This window comes from Athene noctua, chromosome 17 (assembly GCF_965140245.1).
Source record: "Athene noctua chromosome 17, bAthNoc1.hap1.1, whole genome shotgun sequence".
NCBI lineage: Eukaryota > Metazoa > Chordata > Aves > Strigiformes > Strigidae > Athene > Athene noctua.
In genome coordinates, this window is record NC_134053.1 from 8,083,490 (window position 1) to 8,101,816 (window position 18,327).

Consider the following 18,327-nt stretch of genomic DNA (forward strand, 5'->3'; position numbering starts at 1 on the left):
GCGCCATCCGGCAGCGGGCGGCGGCGGGGGCGCCGCGCCGCGCCGGCGGGGGGCTGCGAGCCGCCGGCGGCGCCCGGCGAGGAGGGGTCGGCGGCGGCGGCGGGCGGCGGCGGCGGCGGGCGGCGGCGGGGGCTGCCCAGGGATTGTCTCGCTCGCTCCGCGGCAAGAAAGTTGGGCGGCGAGCGCGGCGGCGGCGGCGGCCCCCCCGGCGCGGTGCGCGGCGGCCGGAGCGGGGCCCCGGAGCGGCGCTGCCCCCGGGGAGGGGGCGCCGCGCCTGGATTATCCCGAGCTGGGTCGAGCCTCCTGGATCTGTCTCTCTCCTCCGCGCCGAGTGAATCCGAGGTGTCCTCGTCCTGATCCAGATAGATTTCCCCCCCACTCTTTTTTTTTTTTTTTTTTTTTTCCTCCCCTCCTCTTCCCGTCTCTGCTTTTTTTGGGGGGTGGGGGGGGCGGGGGGTGGAAATTTGTCAAGGTCATTCCGTGGATTTAATATTTTTTTGTGTGTGTGTGCCGCTCGCCCCACCGCCACCGCCACCCAGCCTTGCTCTGTGGATTATCATCGCCCTGGATCCGAGGGTCTGAACAGCAGGATTTGTTGTTGTTGTTGTTGTTATTATTTTTTTTTAATTATTATTATTATTATTATTATTTTTAAGGGCTCCGGGGTCTGGAGAGGGGAAGCGGTGAGTTGGAGGGGGGCGACTTTTCTCTCCCCTCGCGCCCCCCCCGCCCCCACCCCCCCCCGCGCCCGGCCTTCGCCTTTTTTTATTTTTAATTATTATTATTATTATTTTTAAATATTTTTTTTTTAAAAAAATTCGCTTCTTCTTCGGCAATGGATGGGAAAATCCGGCAGAGCCGGAGGTCGAGGTCGCAGCGGGACCGCGTGCGGCGGCGGGAGGCGGCGGCCCGCGACCCGCGGAACCAGAGCCCTTCCTCGGGCTCCGAGAAGGAGCCGAGCCCCGGCAAGGAGAACGGCGGCCAGAACTGCACCGCCCCGCGGGGCCCGCCGCCCGCCGCCCGCGCTGCCCGGCCCCCGCGCCGCCGCCGCCGCGAGTCCAGCTCCCAGGAGGAGGATCTGATCGATGGCTTCGCCATAGCCAGCTTCAACACCCTGGAAGCCCTGGAGGTAAGAGCGGAGGGGGCCGGGGGTGGTGGTGGGGGCTCTTCCCGCCTGTGGAGCCGGGGGTGGGGGAAATGGAAAGGGAGGGGGGAATTTAAAAAAAAAATAAAAAGGAAGCGCGGCGCTTTCAGGCTGCTGAATTTTGCAAATAGCAATTAATGTGCATTAATCCTGGTGTCAGCCCGGAGGGATCGCGGGGCTGCGGTCGGGAGGGTGGCGAGCCAGCCCGGGTGCTCGCGGCCCCGCTGGCAACTTGCTGCCCCCCGCTCCCCCCCCCCCCCCCTTTCCCTTCCCCAGCCCCCCTTCTCCCTCCAGCTCCGGCTGGTGTTAACTATCACTTAGGGCAAGTCAAATGTTTGTTTGGGGTTTTAATTGGCTGGCGGAGGTCTGCAAAATATTCTTGGCGTGTTGGGATGGTCCGGTATTGTTGTGAATGGTGGAGCTTCCCCCTCCCACCCTCCTTCCTTCCCCCCCCCCCCTTCCCCCCCCTGCTCGAGGAGTTTGTGTTTGCATTGCCAAAATGTTACTTTATCTGTCTCCGGAGATTGTTAGCAAATGGCTAGTGTTTGACATTTTGTGGAAAAGAGATGTTTAAATGGATAATAATCCCTTGGTTGTAATTCCCATTTTTGAAGTAATTGAACAAATTCTTCATCTCTTGTTGACTGTACATATTTTTCTGGTGTTAATAGGCTGGCAAAAAATATTGCTTGTCTAACTTATTACAAACAATATTTGCTGAGCAAATACTGCCTGCCTTGTCTGAGCTAAGTTAAGCAGAGCAGGAAATTTAATATTTTCAGAGGGGCATTGACAAACTGAGACTTTGGCTTTTGATTTTTGCTTTGTTTGTGTACGAGGGGAAGAAGTGAGTTGTTGAGAGAAAGCACCTAACGAGTTGCTTGATGGAGGTGATAACTTGAATTCCCAGTAAATACGAGCAATCCTGGTGCTTTTACCCACTGTCTTTGACACGCTGTGGTAAAAACGTGGGCAAAGTTTTGGGTGCTCTCCCTACTTCACATTTCCTGTCAGTTGTGTATCTGTTAACCTGTGTTACAGTGATGAAGGGTTCTGTGCAGGCTAATGAATAATCTCAGATTTGCCCTGGGATCTCTGACATCTTTGGCTCAGACTTTGAGATCCCATTTTGTTTGTGGGCTTTGCTTCTCCCCAGCCCACCGCTCCTGCCATGCAGGCCTCTGGGCTCTGGTGGCATCGTGGCTATCAGGAGTGTTTTGCTCATAGAACCAACTTCTCAGAGTCCCAGAGATGGTCCCTGCGCTCCCAGGGAGGTGTCAGCCCTGGCCTTGGCCATCTGCCCTGGCGTCAGGGCGGTGAAACCTCTGCTTGGGGAGCCTGAGCTTCTGCTCAGGAGGGACGTTTATTTAGCCCAGCATCCCCTGAGCAGCACTAAGTGTGTAGGTACCCCAGTGGGAAAATGATTTGTGTTAGCTTGGAGATGGCTCTTCTTTGGCCTTTCGCAGCATCATTTGTGGGGTGTTGTCCTAAAAGGAAAGCCAACTACTTTGTCTACGTAGAACTGATAATAAGTGAGCAATCTGCTTTCGTATGCTTCTAAAACAAGCCATAGAGCTGTCTATATTTTTTTTTTTCTTAGGCATGCTCTTAGTCAAATATGCATCAGCAGATAGGTCCAATTAAACCTCTGAGTCTCTACTGAGCTGTCAGTGAAGAAAGTAAAATTCATCTTCCTGCAGAAATTTTCTACCATGATGAGCACATTATCAGGAAATAGAATTCAAATGATAGTGCAGTCCCTCCAGGGCTGACGGGGAAAACTCCGGGCTTTTCAAATGGGATAAGCCTTGTTATCAAATCAACCAAGCCATAACCTTGATAATAGGGCGCACAAGGGTAGGAGGTGACCTTAAACTTCTGCTGCCCCCGAGTACATCTGTCTGTGAAAGCACTTCTGTTTTTTCTTTAAAAAAATCCTAAATATATGTCTTTATGAAACTGTCCTCTCTCCGACTCCTGCAAAATACTTCAGTACCACATGAAATTAATTGATTTCTACTGTATTTACCAGCATGCAAGAGACTGGGTACACCTCAGCATCTCGGGTGGTAGTTGGCACCTTGGAGGGAATATTGCAAGCAGAATTCACCCATGTCTGAGGTGCTGAACTAGGAGGTGTGTTGTGTGTGTTCGAGGTCATCGGAGAGCCCTGAGGATCGTGTGCATTTCCTAAATCCCAGTTAACGTTAAAAAGGAGAAAATACTCTACTTTGTGTAGATTTTTCCATGCAGAGCTGCCTTTGACCATGGGTGATGTCTGGCAGGTTTGATGAAGCAGCAAGGGAAGGGGATTATTAAGGCAAAACTACTTTTAAAGCAGTATACACCCATGTAAATAACTGAAATGGCAAGGTCATTTTGCGTGGTGTGGAGCTGTGTTCTCTTGTGAACTTAACTGCAACAGGTAGTTTTCTTCTACTTTGGAGGAGATTTGTATTTCAGCATGTTTTTGTTTAAGAGTACTTAAAATCTGCTGTGATGATATTTTGAAAATAAATAAGAATTGGAACCTTCTATGTTCATGAGGGGGGAGAAAGAGTAAAAGTGAGTATGCAGCCTAGGGACAATACTGAACTGTGGAAGTCTGTTTTATTTAATTTCTCAAAAAGAGCTGTTGTTGCATATATGGTAGGTCACTGTGATCCTTTCTTGTGTTGTTCTTCTAGGTTGGTTTGTCACTTGATGTTACATTGATCTGTGATTATGTTTAATAGGCTAGCTAAGCTTTGGGTTTCCCCTTGGAAATTAAATTTCTCAATGGTTAGGCAGAATTTAATGGTAGAAGCATTTGGGAGAGGTAAGGTGGTTTTTTGTTTGTTTTTCTTTTTATCTCAAAATACTGTGATTTCCCCTTCCCCGCTGAAGAAAATTCTCACCACTGGTGTTCTGGTAAATAAAGGGCACTTTATAGAATAGTGAGATATATATTGTTCCTTCTTGTTAATGTGGGGGTATAAGCAGTTAAGGTTGATACTGAGGGATGGCTTTATGAAGTGTCCTTTAGCTTTCTGGTGTGAATTTTAAGCATTCTGGATTGTGATTTAACTCATGTGGCAGTATTTCCTTTGGCAATTGTCATCTGAAAATAGTGTGTCTTGTTTCCGTGATACTTGTGACTTGATTTATGGATTCCTTATCCTACCGTATTTCGCATAAAGACAGAGTTGATATATAGATTTATATTTTGAGGAAAGAAAAAAAGGAAAGCCCACAGAGAAACCAGCAGCAGCCTCTTTCTGTGCATAAGAAGTTAAAACTTCCCCTTTCCTTTCCTTCCCCTGAATCTTCTTGTATAAATCCGGCTCCAACTCAGGTTACATGCAGCTGATGGGTGTGTAGTGGTGTTTTGTTTTGTTTTTTTAATACCCAGCCACTGAACATGACTTTGGAGTTAACCCGGAAACTTAGTTTGCCCTGACCAACTGGTTTGAAGTGGTCGGCAAGATGGGCAGCTACTGGAAAGCCATCAGTTGCTGCCCAGGAGATGGTTCTAGTGCTGGGCTCAGAAAAGCTGTCGGGCTGAGAAATGGGGGATTTCTCACCGCCTTCTGAAATGAATGGTATGTATGTGAGCATGTGTGTATATTCATTACGTTCAGACGAAGCTGCTAATTATTCTTGAAGGTGATTGGTGAATCAGAGCGAGAGAATCTAAATGAGTGAGTCGGTAGTTGAGGGCTCTCTCTGATCATAGCTGTTCCTTTCAAGTATGAAAAACAGCGCTAAAAGGGAACTTCATCAGAATGTTAATGAATGCGATCTTTGAGAGCAATTGTTCTCCCAAAGTAGTTGGAAAGACAAGGGGTTGTGTTTTCTTTTTGGCTGTTGTTTATCGTTTTTACAGATTCCAGCAAAAGTTTGGAACGCTGTATGGAAATTTTAACTTTCTGTGTGTCTGTCTGTATGGGTTTTTTAGGAATGCTTAATCTATTTATAGAATCTCATGGAGAATCCACTTGTCAATGTGTGTGGAGCGATGCATTGTACAGAAGTAGATCCCTGAGCTGAAAAGAGGCAGACCTTAACTTCGTGTTGAAGTGGTGATGCTGCCCTTACAAGCTGAGTTAGGGCCCAGCTGCATCTGGTCGCAGACCCTAAGGAGATTAATACTTTGCCCACTCTTACTTTCGTTTGTATCTGGAGGTTGGCGGTGCTAAATCGCAGTCCCTTCTCTGCTGTTTGCACTTGAGTGTAGCAGAGTTTAGAAATCCTGATGGTGATAGTAGACTTCTGGACAGAATCCATAAGTTCTTCAGCTGTTATCTTGATAAGGCTGTTTTCATATGTGTGTTGTACACTGTGCTGTTACTGTTGCTCTGATCTCTCATTGATAAGAAAACCAGGGTATTTAACTGCAGCTTCCTGTTCCAAAGGTTTTGTTCTAGTTCCACTGACCCAGCTATGTAACTTCTCATTTATTGTCATATTTCTGTATATGTATTTTACAGCTTAGTTTTTTCCATATCTAGTCTTGTGTTTAAAACAATTTTCTAGATATTTAAGTATTTTTCCCTTCTACTTAATTGTCAAATGATGGTGTATCAAGTTGGTGTTTCTGATGGCTGGTTATTCCTCTAAAACAGTGCTTTTAACCTCAGGAAAGCTAATGATTTTCTGGATGGTGCTCTAAAAGCTCTAAATGCCTTTTGGTTTTCCTGGAGGCTTGTTACTCTCCATTGATTTGTTCTCCTAGCTGTTGATTTTTTACATCTTGTCCGAAGCGGGTACTTAAGGTATTTTTGTTGTTGTTAAGGAATAAGAGGTGGTTAAGGCAGAGCTAAAACAGAGGGGCGAGCTCTGGAAGGCCTGAAGTATCTGCTTATTCGGGGCAGGAACTGAGGGGAGCTCAGGCCCTGCAAACCACAGCCGGGTGGCAGGCAGTGATGAGGAAGGGTCCAGCTCTTTTGTTGGAGCTGGATTTCTCTACCTCATCGGTAAAACAAACCTGCTGGGATCAACGGGTGTATTGCACACAGGAGAGCGAGCTGCACAACAGGAGTGACCGGGTGTGCCCCGGTACAGCCCCTGACTGGGGCGATGCCTGCAGCCTGGGTCAGGGCACCATTAGGGCATTTAACGTGGCTCCGTGGCATTGGAGGAAGGAAGCGACTTGCTTACCTGAGGCCTGGCTGTAAAAATCCCAGCCAGGCTCAGGGGTCACCCTCATCACGACCTGAAGTCTCATTTTTAGCTCAAACTGCACTTGACCTTGTCTGTCTGGGTTTTTTTGAAAGACCTCTAGATATCTTAGTTTTTCCAAAATAGTTTCCTGTAGCGTAACTGCTCAGCTTTCTTCAGCAGTCTGAAACCTGGAGTAAAACGTGAGATGGAGCTTGCTGAAATGGCAAGTGGACCATCCACCACAGAGAAATTAAGGAGATATAATTAATTTAAAAATTTTGAATAGATCATATTTAATAAATATGTACTCTGTATTGCACAGATAAGATTTTCTTAATAAAAGGTATATAACAAAATTAGTGTTCCACTTCACCCAAATAATAGATAATATTGGATCCAAAACAATGTTTACTTGCAGTGGTGCATTTGATGTGTTGTCTGGTAAGCACTGAAAACTTTACTGTCCTCTCAGTATGCTAACAAGCTGCACTTTTCATTGTTTCTCTCCATTATTTCACAGAACTAGACTGACTATCACAACGTTATTTTCTGGGAAAATAGCAGTGAGAAAGGGCACCGGGTAGGATGAGATCAGCCTGGCATATTTCACTTTGTTCCTTTGATAGATTCCTGCTTGCTCTGCAGAAGGGCTGACGTATCGCACAACTGTACCTCTTTAAAAATTCATATAGGTACAGGGTTACAATACCCAGGCTGGAGACAGTTACACTGTTAGGAAGGTTTTGGGATGTGTTGGGTTTTTTTCCCCCACTTTCTGTTTCTTGGTATGAGGTGTTGCGTTCTCCAGGCACAGCCACTGCAGGCTGCTTCCCCTGCTTCAGGCTTAACTAGACCTGGTGGGCTTTGATCCTAAACCTGTGTGCACCTTGGCTGGGGAAAGTGCAACCGGGATGTGCTTATTGCTTCAGCTTCTCTAGCTTCTGGCCTTTGTCCTGGTGATACAGGTTGTGGGGAGCTCAGTGTTGTTTGTCTGCAGTGCTGCAGCAAGTATCAACAGAACTGAAACACTGTGTCCTGCTTGATGCAATATTTTTTTTTAAAAATAAAGATTTGAAGTACAGTATGTAGGACGTGCATCTTGGTATCAGTTGGGAACATCCAGCTGTAAGTGAGAACAATTTCCAATTCACTGCACTTTTAATGCCTCCAGTTTATCACGGTAAAGGTATAAAAGAGTTTTATGTAGGTGAAGTGGCTCTTGCTGTTTAAATATCTTCTGGCTCTGCTGTGTTCAGCACAACGGGGGCTGTGACCGCTCCAGCCATGCTCCTCACATAGAGAGGAGTCGGAGCACTATTTTATCGGCCCCATTCCATCTCCCTGAAAAATAGTCTCTTTTCCAAAACTAACAAACTATTAAGAATACTGTTCAGATGCTGAGAGGAGAATCAGTCCTTATGTTATTAATCCAAAATGTTTAAAATGGAGGAGAGGGTTAAACAGCTTCTGAGCTGCCTAGGCAAAACACAGCCCGTGTTAGTTGTTGGTCCAGTTCCTCTGGTGCAAGCAATTGGGAAAGCTGGGCAGGTACCAACTGTGCAGGCTGCAGGGCTCTCGTGCCCAGCCAGGCCAGCAGATGTGTCAAGCCCTAATGACAGGCAAATAGGTGCATGTCAATTTTTGTAGCTTAATTATTTTGTGCCGAGTGATTGGATCCGAAGTTCGGAAATACCTGGTGAAAAGGAGTGCAGGGGCAGCTATGTGCATAGCACTCGCGTGATCCAAGATGAATGGAGAGCATTTCCTTTGTAGCTCTGTCTTGCTTCAAGCCAAAAAGGGACTAAACTTGAACAAAAGTTGCATCTGCAAGGTCAGTGGTTGGCATGGATAAGGGGATTGAAGGGATCAAAATGATTTCCCTGCACTACTGGCTGCAAAACATGGGCTTATGGCACCATTCCTGTCTCTCCCTTTGTGCTCAGAGCAAAGCTTTTTTAATCTTGTACTGGCTATCTATAGTTGTGCCACACAAACATGGCAATTTGAAGTCAAATGTTCTATTTTGGGGACTGCCAGGCACTGTTGACAGGGCAAGGGAGCTGTGCTTGGGCTCCTCTCCTCCATGCAAAACCTGCCTTTGCTCTCTTCTGAACAGGTTGCGATAGAGAGGCATTCAGAAAAAAAAAATGAAATATATATAGTGCACTATTAGCTAAGTCTAAACATGAAGTTTATAGTGTTTGTAGTGGGATGTCCTCACATTATCTTCCTCTCCAACAGATGTTCTTTCTAGCTTCATAAAAATATGACTGTAATTGTTTGGTGGTGTGTTTTTCCAATTTTAAAAATAGATTGATTTATTCTGATGCTAGCATATCCCTGATCTAGCCTGTACTTAGTGAGGAGATGCTTAGGTTAGGAGGAAGCATGCAGCCCAAGTTGGGAAACAAATGATGATTTTAGGGCTTCTGGCTATTCAGCAGGCTGCTGGACACCAGGCTTATTTCTTTAACCCCTTCTGTTGGTGAGGCTGCAGTTTCTTTCCTGGTAGCTTGTATTTGTACAGAGGAGGTAAAACCCCCCAGAGTTTTAAGGGAAGAAACATCTCGAACCTTAGCTGATGCACTTGATGTCATTGTAATGAATGTATTATTGCTGTTGATTTTTTGGTAGCTCATAAATGTCTCTTGCACTGCTGTCGAAGAGGATGCACAGCCTCTTTATTCCACTTAGCCTGAGCACATACTTGCACTCAGGGGGAGCGAGACTCAAGATAGTATGCGGCTAAGAGATGTTTATGGAATCAGTCAAACTTGATATAAAATAATTATGGTGTTTTGACAGCTTGTTAATAACTTGCAACCATTGGAAGAAATGGAATTACGGCATTCTTGGTCCTTGATGGAACCTTGGCATTTCTTTCAGATTGTAAAATTAAAGAAAAAAAATGTGAAAGCCATTAAAATAGTTGGATGTGGTGCCTGGGAAAAATGATGGGCTGCTTAATTGAAAAAATGCTTCATTCTGGTTGAAGTTCATTGCAGTTCAGTTCTGCCCGCTGCCCTGTGTCTGTAGTGGAGAAGGAAGAGGGTTGATTCCCCCAAAATTTGTCTGGGAAGGGGTTTTTGGTGTCACTCCGTTCTTCATCTTATCTGTGAATGAAGTGGAAGGAAATCCTAGTGAGCATTAGACATGAGAGAAAAGTCTTGTCACCTGTAATGACTAAAATCCCCTGAAGTGTTGCCAGCGTGTACTTTAGGAATCATATAATTATATGATTATTGAAAGAGACATAAAAGACCTCATGGCAAAAACCTTAGAAAGGGAGGGGGAGGGAATCCGTATGCAAATGAAGATACACAGAATTTGCTGTCTCTCCCTTTTTTTTTTCCCTAGTTATTTTTCAGTCCAAAGCTCAGTAATTGCTTTTATGGGGATTACTTAATAAAACTGGGGCATGCAAAGGAAGGAGAAATTGTTTATGCTGCATCGCCGGGCTGGCATACAATCCTATGGAGTTTGAGTAAAAATGGATTTTTAAAAGTAAAACTGCAAAGTGGGTTTTCAGCTAACTGAAAATAGCTATTTGTTGTAATGTTAGCCTACAATAAAAGTGTTTTTGTGGTCTGGCGGTTAGCAGAGGGGTCCGGAAGTTGAGATAACGGGGTTTTCTTTCTGACTCTGCCACAAGTTTCCTCTCTGAGCTCTGGGCAAGTCCTTTCATTGCTGCCTGTGTCACTTTGGCTGCCAGTGCCATTGCTTGGGTACCTGATGGGAGGCTGGATTTGCTGCTCAGGGAGACTCATGTCACCTCTCTGACTTGAGGGAACCGTCTCTTGCCTTTCAACTCTGGTATGTGTAACTTGAAATACTGCCCGTGTTTGTTCGGGAGGTGATGGGAGAACCTTGGATGAAAGAGCTGCTCATACTGTTGGTGCTTAGGAGCCACGGTGGTATTCCCTGTTTTGCTGTGTTACGGAGTGGGAAGCGCTTGTCTGTGGTCCCGGGGACGGGTTTTGCATGGGTGCAAGCACAGTGCACTGTGACGCTGCTCGTGGCTGTGTGCTGGATGTTGTAACGGGGAGCGAGTACGTGCATCGGAGTCTTCTGGCATCGTTTGTCACTGTGGTAGCTTGCAGCCAAAGTCAAAATCTTCCTGTGTGAACTGCTAGTGAGATGTTTGCCCTCTGCCCCATCTCAGGTTCACGTGTGGTGTGCAGGTGTCTTTCACGTGGGATGTACTGACCAGCGCAGTGCCCTGCTGCGCATACTATGCTCCAGGTACCACTGCAAGTGTAAACTTAGTGTGAGATTTTTCCAAGTTTTGGTTTTCTACCTCCTCTTAGAGTTAAAATACAGGCCTTGACTTACAGGTTCTTAAGTTCTCCTGGGCTTCATCAGTCCTTACCGATGCTCTGGATTTATAATCTGACTTCTCACAGCAGCACTCATTCATGCACTTACTAGGAAACTCTCCTGATGCAGAACTGACCCATATCTCAAGAGAGGTTTTTGTTGCAAGATAGGCAAAAACCTCCTTCCTTTTTTCTCAGACTTCACTAAAGCACTCACTGCATTTGGAAAAAAAAAAAAAAACACCCAACAAAAAACCCCAAAACCCCAAAAAAACAACCCACCGTAATGCTATTAGTGTCAAGTTACCGAATATTTTGCAAGATCTCTCCAGGAAAAAAGAGCACCATTTACTCTGGTATTCTAAATAGTACCAAGTTGTGATATGAGTTTGCTAGTGTGATTTTTAGCTGAAAATGACAATGGTTTTTCAACCAGATGGATTCTATAACTTGCCTGCTATCAGCTCATCCATCAAACTCCACACATGTCTGTATGATCATTATAATGTGCACATGATAATGCTGATTACACCAAGCAAACTGATAACCCTATTCAAGCCCTATTAAATGCTCCCTGGGCAGCCCCCCCCGGTGTGTGTTTGGCAGTGAGGAGAGTGCGTGGGGGTTCTGTTTGCAGGCTGTCCCTGCAGGTACTAGATGGGAATTTGGAGCTGAGCTACTTTCTCAGACCCTTTCCAGTGCTGTTGAGATGGTTGCATCTGTAGGGTTGACATAACTTTTGTAGAGAGAACCATTTTGAGATGACTTTGGCACAGGCACTGACGTTTCAGATGCTGTTTGTATCAGGAAGAGGGTTAATGAAACAGAAATGAGAGATTCTGGGCTGCACATGGTCTGTAACTTGATTTCATACAGTTCATGACTTTACTTCCACATCACTGGATGACACGAAGTCACATAGGGTATGTGACTTAGAAATTCAAATTTTATCTGCATCTAGGCAAAAGTGCTTGCAGGGCTTGATCAGGTTCCCATGCCTGTTAAAAGTCTCTATGAGTTTTAGGCTTTTTGCAAGAAAAGATGATCTTTTTAGCAGCTGTTGGATAGGAGGTTGTCTAGAGCCTCGTGGTAACATCAAACCCAATTGCCTCAGAAAATGAGCTTGTGTTTTGGCAGATGGAGGACATGCCATTTCCAAAACAGGTTATGAACTGCTGTAACAGGGGCCTGTGTAAACTAATATAAGCTCCCAGGTGATACCTCAGATAAACAACTATATGTAGTTTGTTTTCTTCATAGGTTCCCAAGAATTATTTCTGAAGTTGTCTTTTTTTGAAAAACCCAAAATGTTTACAGAAGCTGTTTCCAGACGGAGTATGTTTGGTTTCTTAGCTTCAGCCGTGTTGTGTCCTGAGAAATGCATTAATGGGTTGTGAAATCTCGGAGCGTATTGCCTGGTTTTCCTCCACCCAGGCGGAGCTCAGGGTTGTCACTGCTGGGCTTATGAAGTTCCTGGTCTCTAGGCATGTATTGCTCTTGTGCTACAGCTTCAAGGTAAGCCATGCTACTGGATTTAATATCTTGAAATTATTTCTCTTGATCAGTGAAATCTGTTGCCTTGCTCAGATAGATGAAGCAGGTGTGTCTGGGTGTCCAGGACAGGAGTGAGGTCTTTGATAGTTTCCTGATCAGTGCTTCCTGGTCAAAATATATCAGTGGATTTTCTTTATCACTGCCAAAATAAATGCTGCAGACAATCCAGGGCCAGGAATGTCATCATCGTTGGGTTACTGAGTTTCTGCCTGAAGGTCAGCTAGCTGTCACTGTTACTAAATAGCTGTTTGTGGTCTGCACTCATGCACCATGTCTGGTTAGATGTCTTCAGTGTAGTTTTGGCATAAAGATGTGTGGCTGGAACGGGGGCATGTTTTATGATACTTCTCTGTAACTTTGTAAGGTTGGTACAACCTGTAAGGGTATTAATTTGACCTCGAAAAGGATGGGGTGTAAACTGCTGGTGTTTCTGTGTTAAATACAATGTATGGGTCTCTGAAATCAAGTTATATGGTTTACTCAATGGTTCAGGTGTGTTGCTGGAAAGATGGGGTCTTTCTCTTTAACCCTTACATAGCTATTGGCGGATTGTACTGCCACCGCTTTACTGTGGTTGCTTGGAGATGGGAGGTCTGTGCACTGGACCAGGAACACTAAAAGATGACCCCTTTGAGCGTGGTGGCATTGGGAAGCAAGCAAGTAATGTGGAGTCACTGCATTAAAAGGGGTAAGCTCACGTGCTGGTCTCAAACTTCAACCAAGTTCCGTTTTCAGGAAATGCCAGGTCTGGGTTGAGTGGAAACAGGCAGCAAAAGCTTATCGGGCAGCTGTTGGTGGGCTGTGCTGCCGTGGGGCTGGGAGCCAGAGGGGCCCGGCTGTGTCACCTGGGGCTGGGTGGGTGTCTGCTTCCCCGGTGTGCCCGTCCTCCGCAGCGGGGGTGATGTGGCCAGCACCTGGGCATGGTCTGGTGAAGCGTGGCAAGATGCTGTAATGCAGAGCATGCTTCAGCATTAGGGCTAATAAATGGGCAGCTTCTGGCAGTGTGCTTCCAGGAGGTAATAAAGCTTGCCTTCATTTGGGGTATTTCTTGGTTTCATTTTTATATAATCCTGATTTTGCGTTTAGTACCAGTAGGTGAATTTTCACTGTTTCAGTGCGCTTACCTGGGCAAAAAGGAGCAAGTACTGAGGAAGGGGAATAGATTTTTGTCTCAAGCAATAGATGATTTCTTTTTGTTCTTTTACGTCTCTCTCCTTTTGTGCGTGTGTGTGTTAAAATTCCCATTCCTTGTTTATAAATGTTTAGCAGATGAAGTCACTGGTGTTTTTCCTAGTATTACCTTTGTGATGTTCATAACATAAGCATAAGCAAAATGGGATTCTTCACTCAGTCTCCGTTGAACACTATAGGAATAATGAGTCTGTGCCTAAAGGGTAAACCCAGACACAAAAAGCATGCCAATAAGAACACAGACCTGGGGGAAAAAAAATACAAAGAGTAGCTTATTTTACCAATTTTACTGCAGCATGTTTGTACATATTTAGGGATTGGGAGGGGATTAATCGTGGTATAAGACTGATCTCTCTGATGGCAGGGAGCAGAATGTGCTGTATGTGTGTGGGGGGGGTGTCTCCCTTCCCCCATGGTGGAGAGATGCTCTGGGGAGAGTGGCAGCTTGCGGCAGTGCAGTGGAACCAATGTGTTGCTGGGAGCAGGGCTGAAAGTGAAAAAGCATGGGGAAAAAAAATCAGCTGGCTTTGTGTCTTCATGGTGAACAAGCCTTTTCGAAAGAGTAAATGCTGGTGTCTTGCAACGTATTCCTGATGCTGGTGAAAGGAACAGAAATAGGCTGGAGGTTTTCCTGACCGGTGAATCGACATCCCGTTGCTTATGCTTCCCAGGCAGCTGCCAAACTAGAAACATTCAAATGGCTTTTTCTGAGGGCTGCAGGTTCCTTTTAAGAAGACCAGAATTTGGGTTGCAGCTGAATCATAAGGTAAAACCTTTTCAGTGACATGCAGAAGCTTTTTTTTTTTTTCCTGACTTTCTAGTTCTAATAATACGTTGTCAAGCTTTAAAGCTGAATGAACTTTAAATATCATCTGTGTTTAACAGCATTTAATCTTTCTGTTTTCTATTTTGTTCAGCCTGAACAAAGAAATAGTGTCATGGTCTCTTTAGACTATGGTCATTGAAAGGATTTGTCTCTATTTTTAAATACAGAATGAGAATTTGGCTGCCTGGTTACTTAGTGCTACTCCTTTTAATGTTGAAAGTTCATCCTTTGCCCCCACTCATCTTAATGTAGATTTTTCTAAACATCACCTAAACAAGTGTGTCTAAAAGACCTAATTAGTGTTGGTATTTCAGTATCTGGGTTTACAATTTAGCTTTTTTAATAGGGCACCTGGGTATCAGCACTAAATGTGAATAAAATTGAACCTATACCCAGAGTAAATGTATATAATTTTAATTGGGGATGGTGGAAAAAACAACCCTAAAACTTCAGACTGAATTATTTGTTGGAGCAGTGCTTGTCCTGTGTTCAGTGTGCCCCATGGAGGGAAGGGGAAAAATGGTATTTAATTAGTGCTTAAGTAATATCATACTCATGTAGCTTTATGATCTTAGAAAAATCTGCCTAGACAAATACATCCTGGCTGGGGCAGATATCTGTTTGGTCGATATTATTTTAAGTCTGAAAAAGCATTGTTCACACTTTCCTGGAATGTAATATGGGAATAAACGGGAAACCCAATCTCTTTAGTACCGCGTGTTGCACAGACAGGCTGTGCTCTGATACAGGGATTTATTTCATGTGTGGTGGCCTAGACATGAAGCAAATGTGTAGAAAAGGGAATTATGTAAAATTGAAAGTGACAATTATGCAAACATTCCAGTTGAGGAAGAAGTAAATTCTTCTCTTTTTCCATGTGCTCAGCTTCACAGCTAATGAGCAGCCTGTTGGGGTTTTTGGTCTGTGTGCTTGTATCTGTCATATCTCTCTCATCTCAGCTGCTTCTTCTTTCGTTTTCTTTTTTCTTTTTTTTTACTTTGACCTTATTTTCCCTTTTGTCTCATGGAGTCGTTCAGTCTTTGTACCGCAGGGTTTATTTACCTTACCAGAGAAAACGTTAGCACCCTTCCATTTAGGAGCCCAGGGCTGCCATCCTCAGCCCCTCACAGCACAGCGCCATGTACCTGCATAGGAGAACATGGTGACTGACAGGGTCCAAATCCCTTTATTCAGATTTTTTTTTTTAAGGGGAGGGGAAAGTACTGAGAGAAGAAACAAGCTGTAAAAATAGCTCTGTGTTTAGAGAGAGACACCCTTTTGCAAAGCTAAATGACTTGATCTTCCATGCTGCTGGGTAATTCCCACACTTGCAGAAATAGGGAGAGGGAGCTGGGGCTTTGACCACTTTAATCTGACATAAATACGTGTTTCTGCTGAAGGGGATGGTCCTTTTCTGCCCTGGCTACTTGTCCCAATTACCTCCCTTGTGCCAGCACTAGCATTTATGGTGCCAGCAAAACTAATTCCCTGATTCCTTGATCTGGCTCACTGCATAGCCACGCAAATGCCCTTCTGGCATAGGGGAGGCAGGACACAGGGCAGAGGAGGATGTGTATTGATTGAAGAAACCCTGCAAATACGGCCTGAGCTTTTGTAGCAGGATTACAGCTACATGTTCTTTCCATGTTCCAGGTTGTCTTCTAAGTTGAGGGTCCACGTGAATGGGTGGTGTAAAATGATGATGGTCCTTGAATGACTCTGGTTTCAGTTAAGCTTGTGAGGTTGGGATGATGTGGTCATATATGGGGTAATGGGGAGTGGCTGAGGGTAGAAAGGATTACTTGGAAAGATAAAACCTTACTTGTGAGTTAATTGCTCTGAAAACCCAGTTTCTACCTTGTTTTCACTGATTAGTTTCAATGTGACAGGGAGAAAGAAGAGACAAGCTTTTGTTTGTGCTTGGTCGGGTGCTTGGAGTGGATGAAGTATCTAACTCTCTTGATGGCAGAAGGTTTAAAAGTAGTTCAGTCTGTAAATCGCATTTGTAGCTCAGTTCACACAAGTATTCCTTCTTTTTAACGTTCTGTTCTTTTTTTCTCCTCCCATCTTTGTAGTGTATCCTGTGCATGTGTTGTATAAAGGAGAAGCCAGTATTGGATATTAAAGCCAAAGACTGGGGGAAGAAGCAGCTCTTCTCATCAGTGTCATTTTCCCTGCTGTAATCCCACTGAGAGATTGAAGAAAGTGTCAGGAGGATAAGATCAGTGTTTGAGCCCAGCTAAATGCTGGCTCTGCTGTAGAAAATGGTTTTAATGGAGGCTGGTTGTGTGGGGAGGGTGAGAAAATTGCATGTAAATTGTGCAAATTTCTAAATAAAAAGCATTTAATTGCATTAAAAGAGGGGGAGGGACACACTTGTGTGCACATCAGAGACTTCAGTGAGCATAAGTAACCTCTGTGGCACAGTAGTCATTGACCTTGTCAAATCATGCCATTGGAGGTCATGTGTGGTGAAGTGGGTTGCCACAGGGGATTAGCACATCTGGGCAGAGGGTTTTTATATCTGAGCGTGCATGCCAAATCCCATCTCCAGCAGCGCATACGGATGCATCAGAAAACACGAGAGAGAAGATGGGAAAGCACCTGCCAGAAATGCATGGGAGAAACCTGTCTGGATCCAGGGGCTTTCTTGACCCCAGTTGCAGAAGGGGCAGTTGGTTATGCCCTGGACTTCCAGCTTCAGTGAGAAGATGGACTTGAAATTGAACTATAGGAAAGCCGCAAGCTTCCCTCAGTAATCTCGTAATTAGGTAGTGTCAGACACGGGACTGTCTTTTTGCTTTGGTTTCCCCTATAGCTTCATGTGTGCAAATGTTCTTTTACATCCTGCCTAGAGCTGTTGGTTTGGTATGAGCAAGTACAGCTTTTTGCAGCTGGGAGGCTGATTTGCTTATGTACTTTTTAAGGTCAAGCACTTATATTTTGGGCTGAAAATATGAATAGAATATGATGTTTGGTTATAAATCTCAAGATAAGAAATGACTGTGGTATATGAACTCCTATGTAGGACTTAGCAGTTACTGTCTAGATTAATGAAGATATTAGGCCCATTTCACAGGTGTGAATGCCTGAAGCACAGGGAAAGCAAATAATTACTAGCAACTGATCCATTTGCTCTGTGCCTAGAAGGGAGAATATTCAGGGCTTTAACTTTCCTGCTTTATTGAAGTGTTTAATAGAAAGCTTGCTGGCATGGCATCATTGAAGTCTAAACATTTGAGTGTGAGGTTTTATACAGAGCTGTTCTGCTTCACCTCCTGTATTCTTTTACAGTTCTGCCTGAGTTGATTTAATTTCATATCCCACGAAAAAGGCATTAGAATAAAATCATCAATACTTCCAGCAGGAAAATAATTGGTATCTTAGTAGGTAAAAGTGGCATTGAAGTTGAGTTGTGTTTGCCAATAACGGAAATCATTTGTCACTGATTTCCATTGCCTCCTGGATGAAGGGAGAAATGACTAATGCTTTGCTCCTGCCTTAGTTGTGAGAACCTGGAATGAAGCTGGCTGTAGTTACTAAAAGACTAAATGGTGATGGGTTTTTATATTTGTGCTAAATTTTTGCTAGGTGGGAAAATCTGAGAGTTCTGTAAAGTAATTTTTTTTTAGAAGGGACTGTTTGAATAACATCAGGGAGATGATGATGAAAGTTGGTTGTTGAAGGTATTCTGTTTGGGATAGAATACCTGTCCTGATGGATGGTCAGGCTCGCAAGTGGCCTTGGTGACACACAGCAGAGATGTAACCTACACTGGGGTTTTCACTGTTGGTGGCTCCTAAAGCTTCTTCAGAGGATACACAGTTCCCTACACAGGCGTGTTTAGGACTGCTGGGAATGGGTGTGTTTTTCGTAGTCACCTTTAGAAGTTGTCCCTTGACTTCCTGCCGGGGACTGTGGGGCACACATCAAAGTCTGGATTTGTGTTGCAGCAGTGGTAGAGCCCTGGATGGAGCCTGGGTTCTCCTGCTTCCCGCTTTGTTACAGTACTTACTGTACCATATTGCATCTGAAATACTAGGTTGGACTTTGAGAATTAAGTGGAGCAATTATGAAGTGGAGGAAAAAAATACTTATGTGGTGGCTGTGATAGATTAGTCATTTTGTACCTCCAAATAGCCAATTATTCCTCT

The 18,327-nt window shown here is 44.6% G+C and overlaps 1 protein-coding gene across 11 annotated transcripts in view; it reads left to right on the forward strand.

Annotated features, from left to right (window-relative positions):
• The first annotated feature begins 457 nt into the window (after positions 1 to 457).
• The window catches only part of FBRSL1 (fibrosin like 1), a 550,917-nt gene continuing 533,047 nt past the window's right edge, over positions 458 to 18,327 (forward strand). For all 11 annotated transcript variants that reach the window (XM_074920676.1, XM_074920683.1, XM_074920677.1 and 8 more), the window contains exon 1: positions 458 to 1,129. In XM_074920676.1, coding sequence (XP_074776777.1) covers positions 836 to 1,129 — 294 coding nt within the window. In that variant the 5' untranslated portion in view covers positions 458 to 835. The remainder of the gene's footprint in view (positions 1,130 to 18,327) is intronic.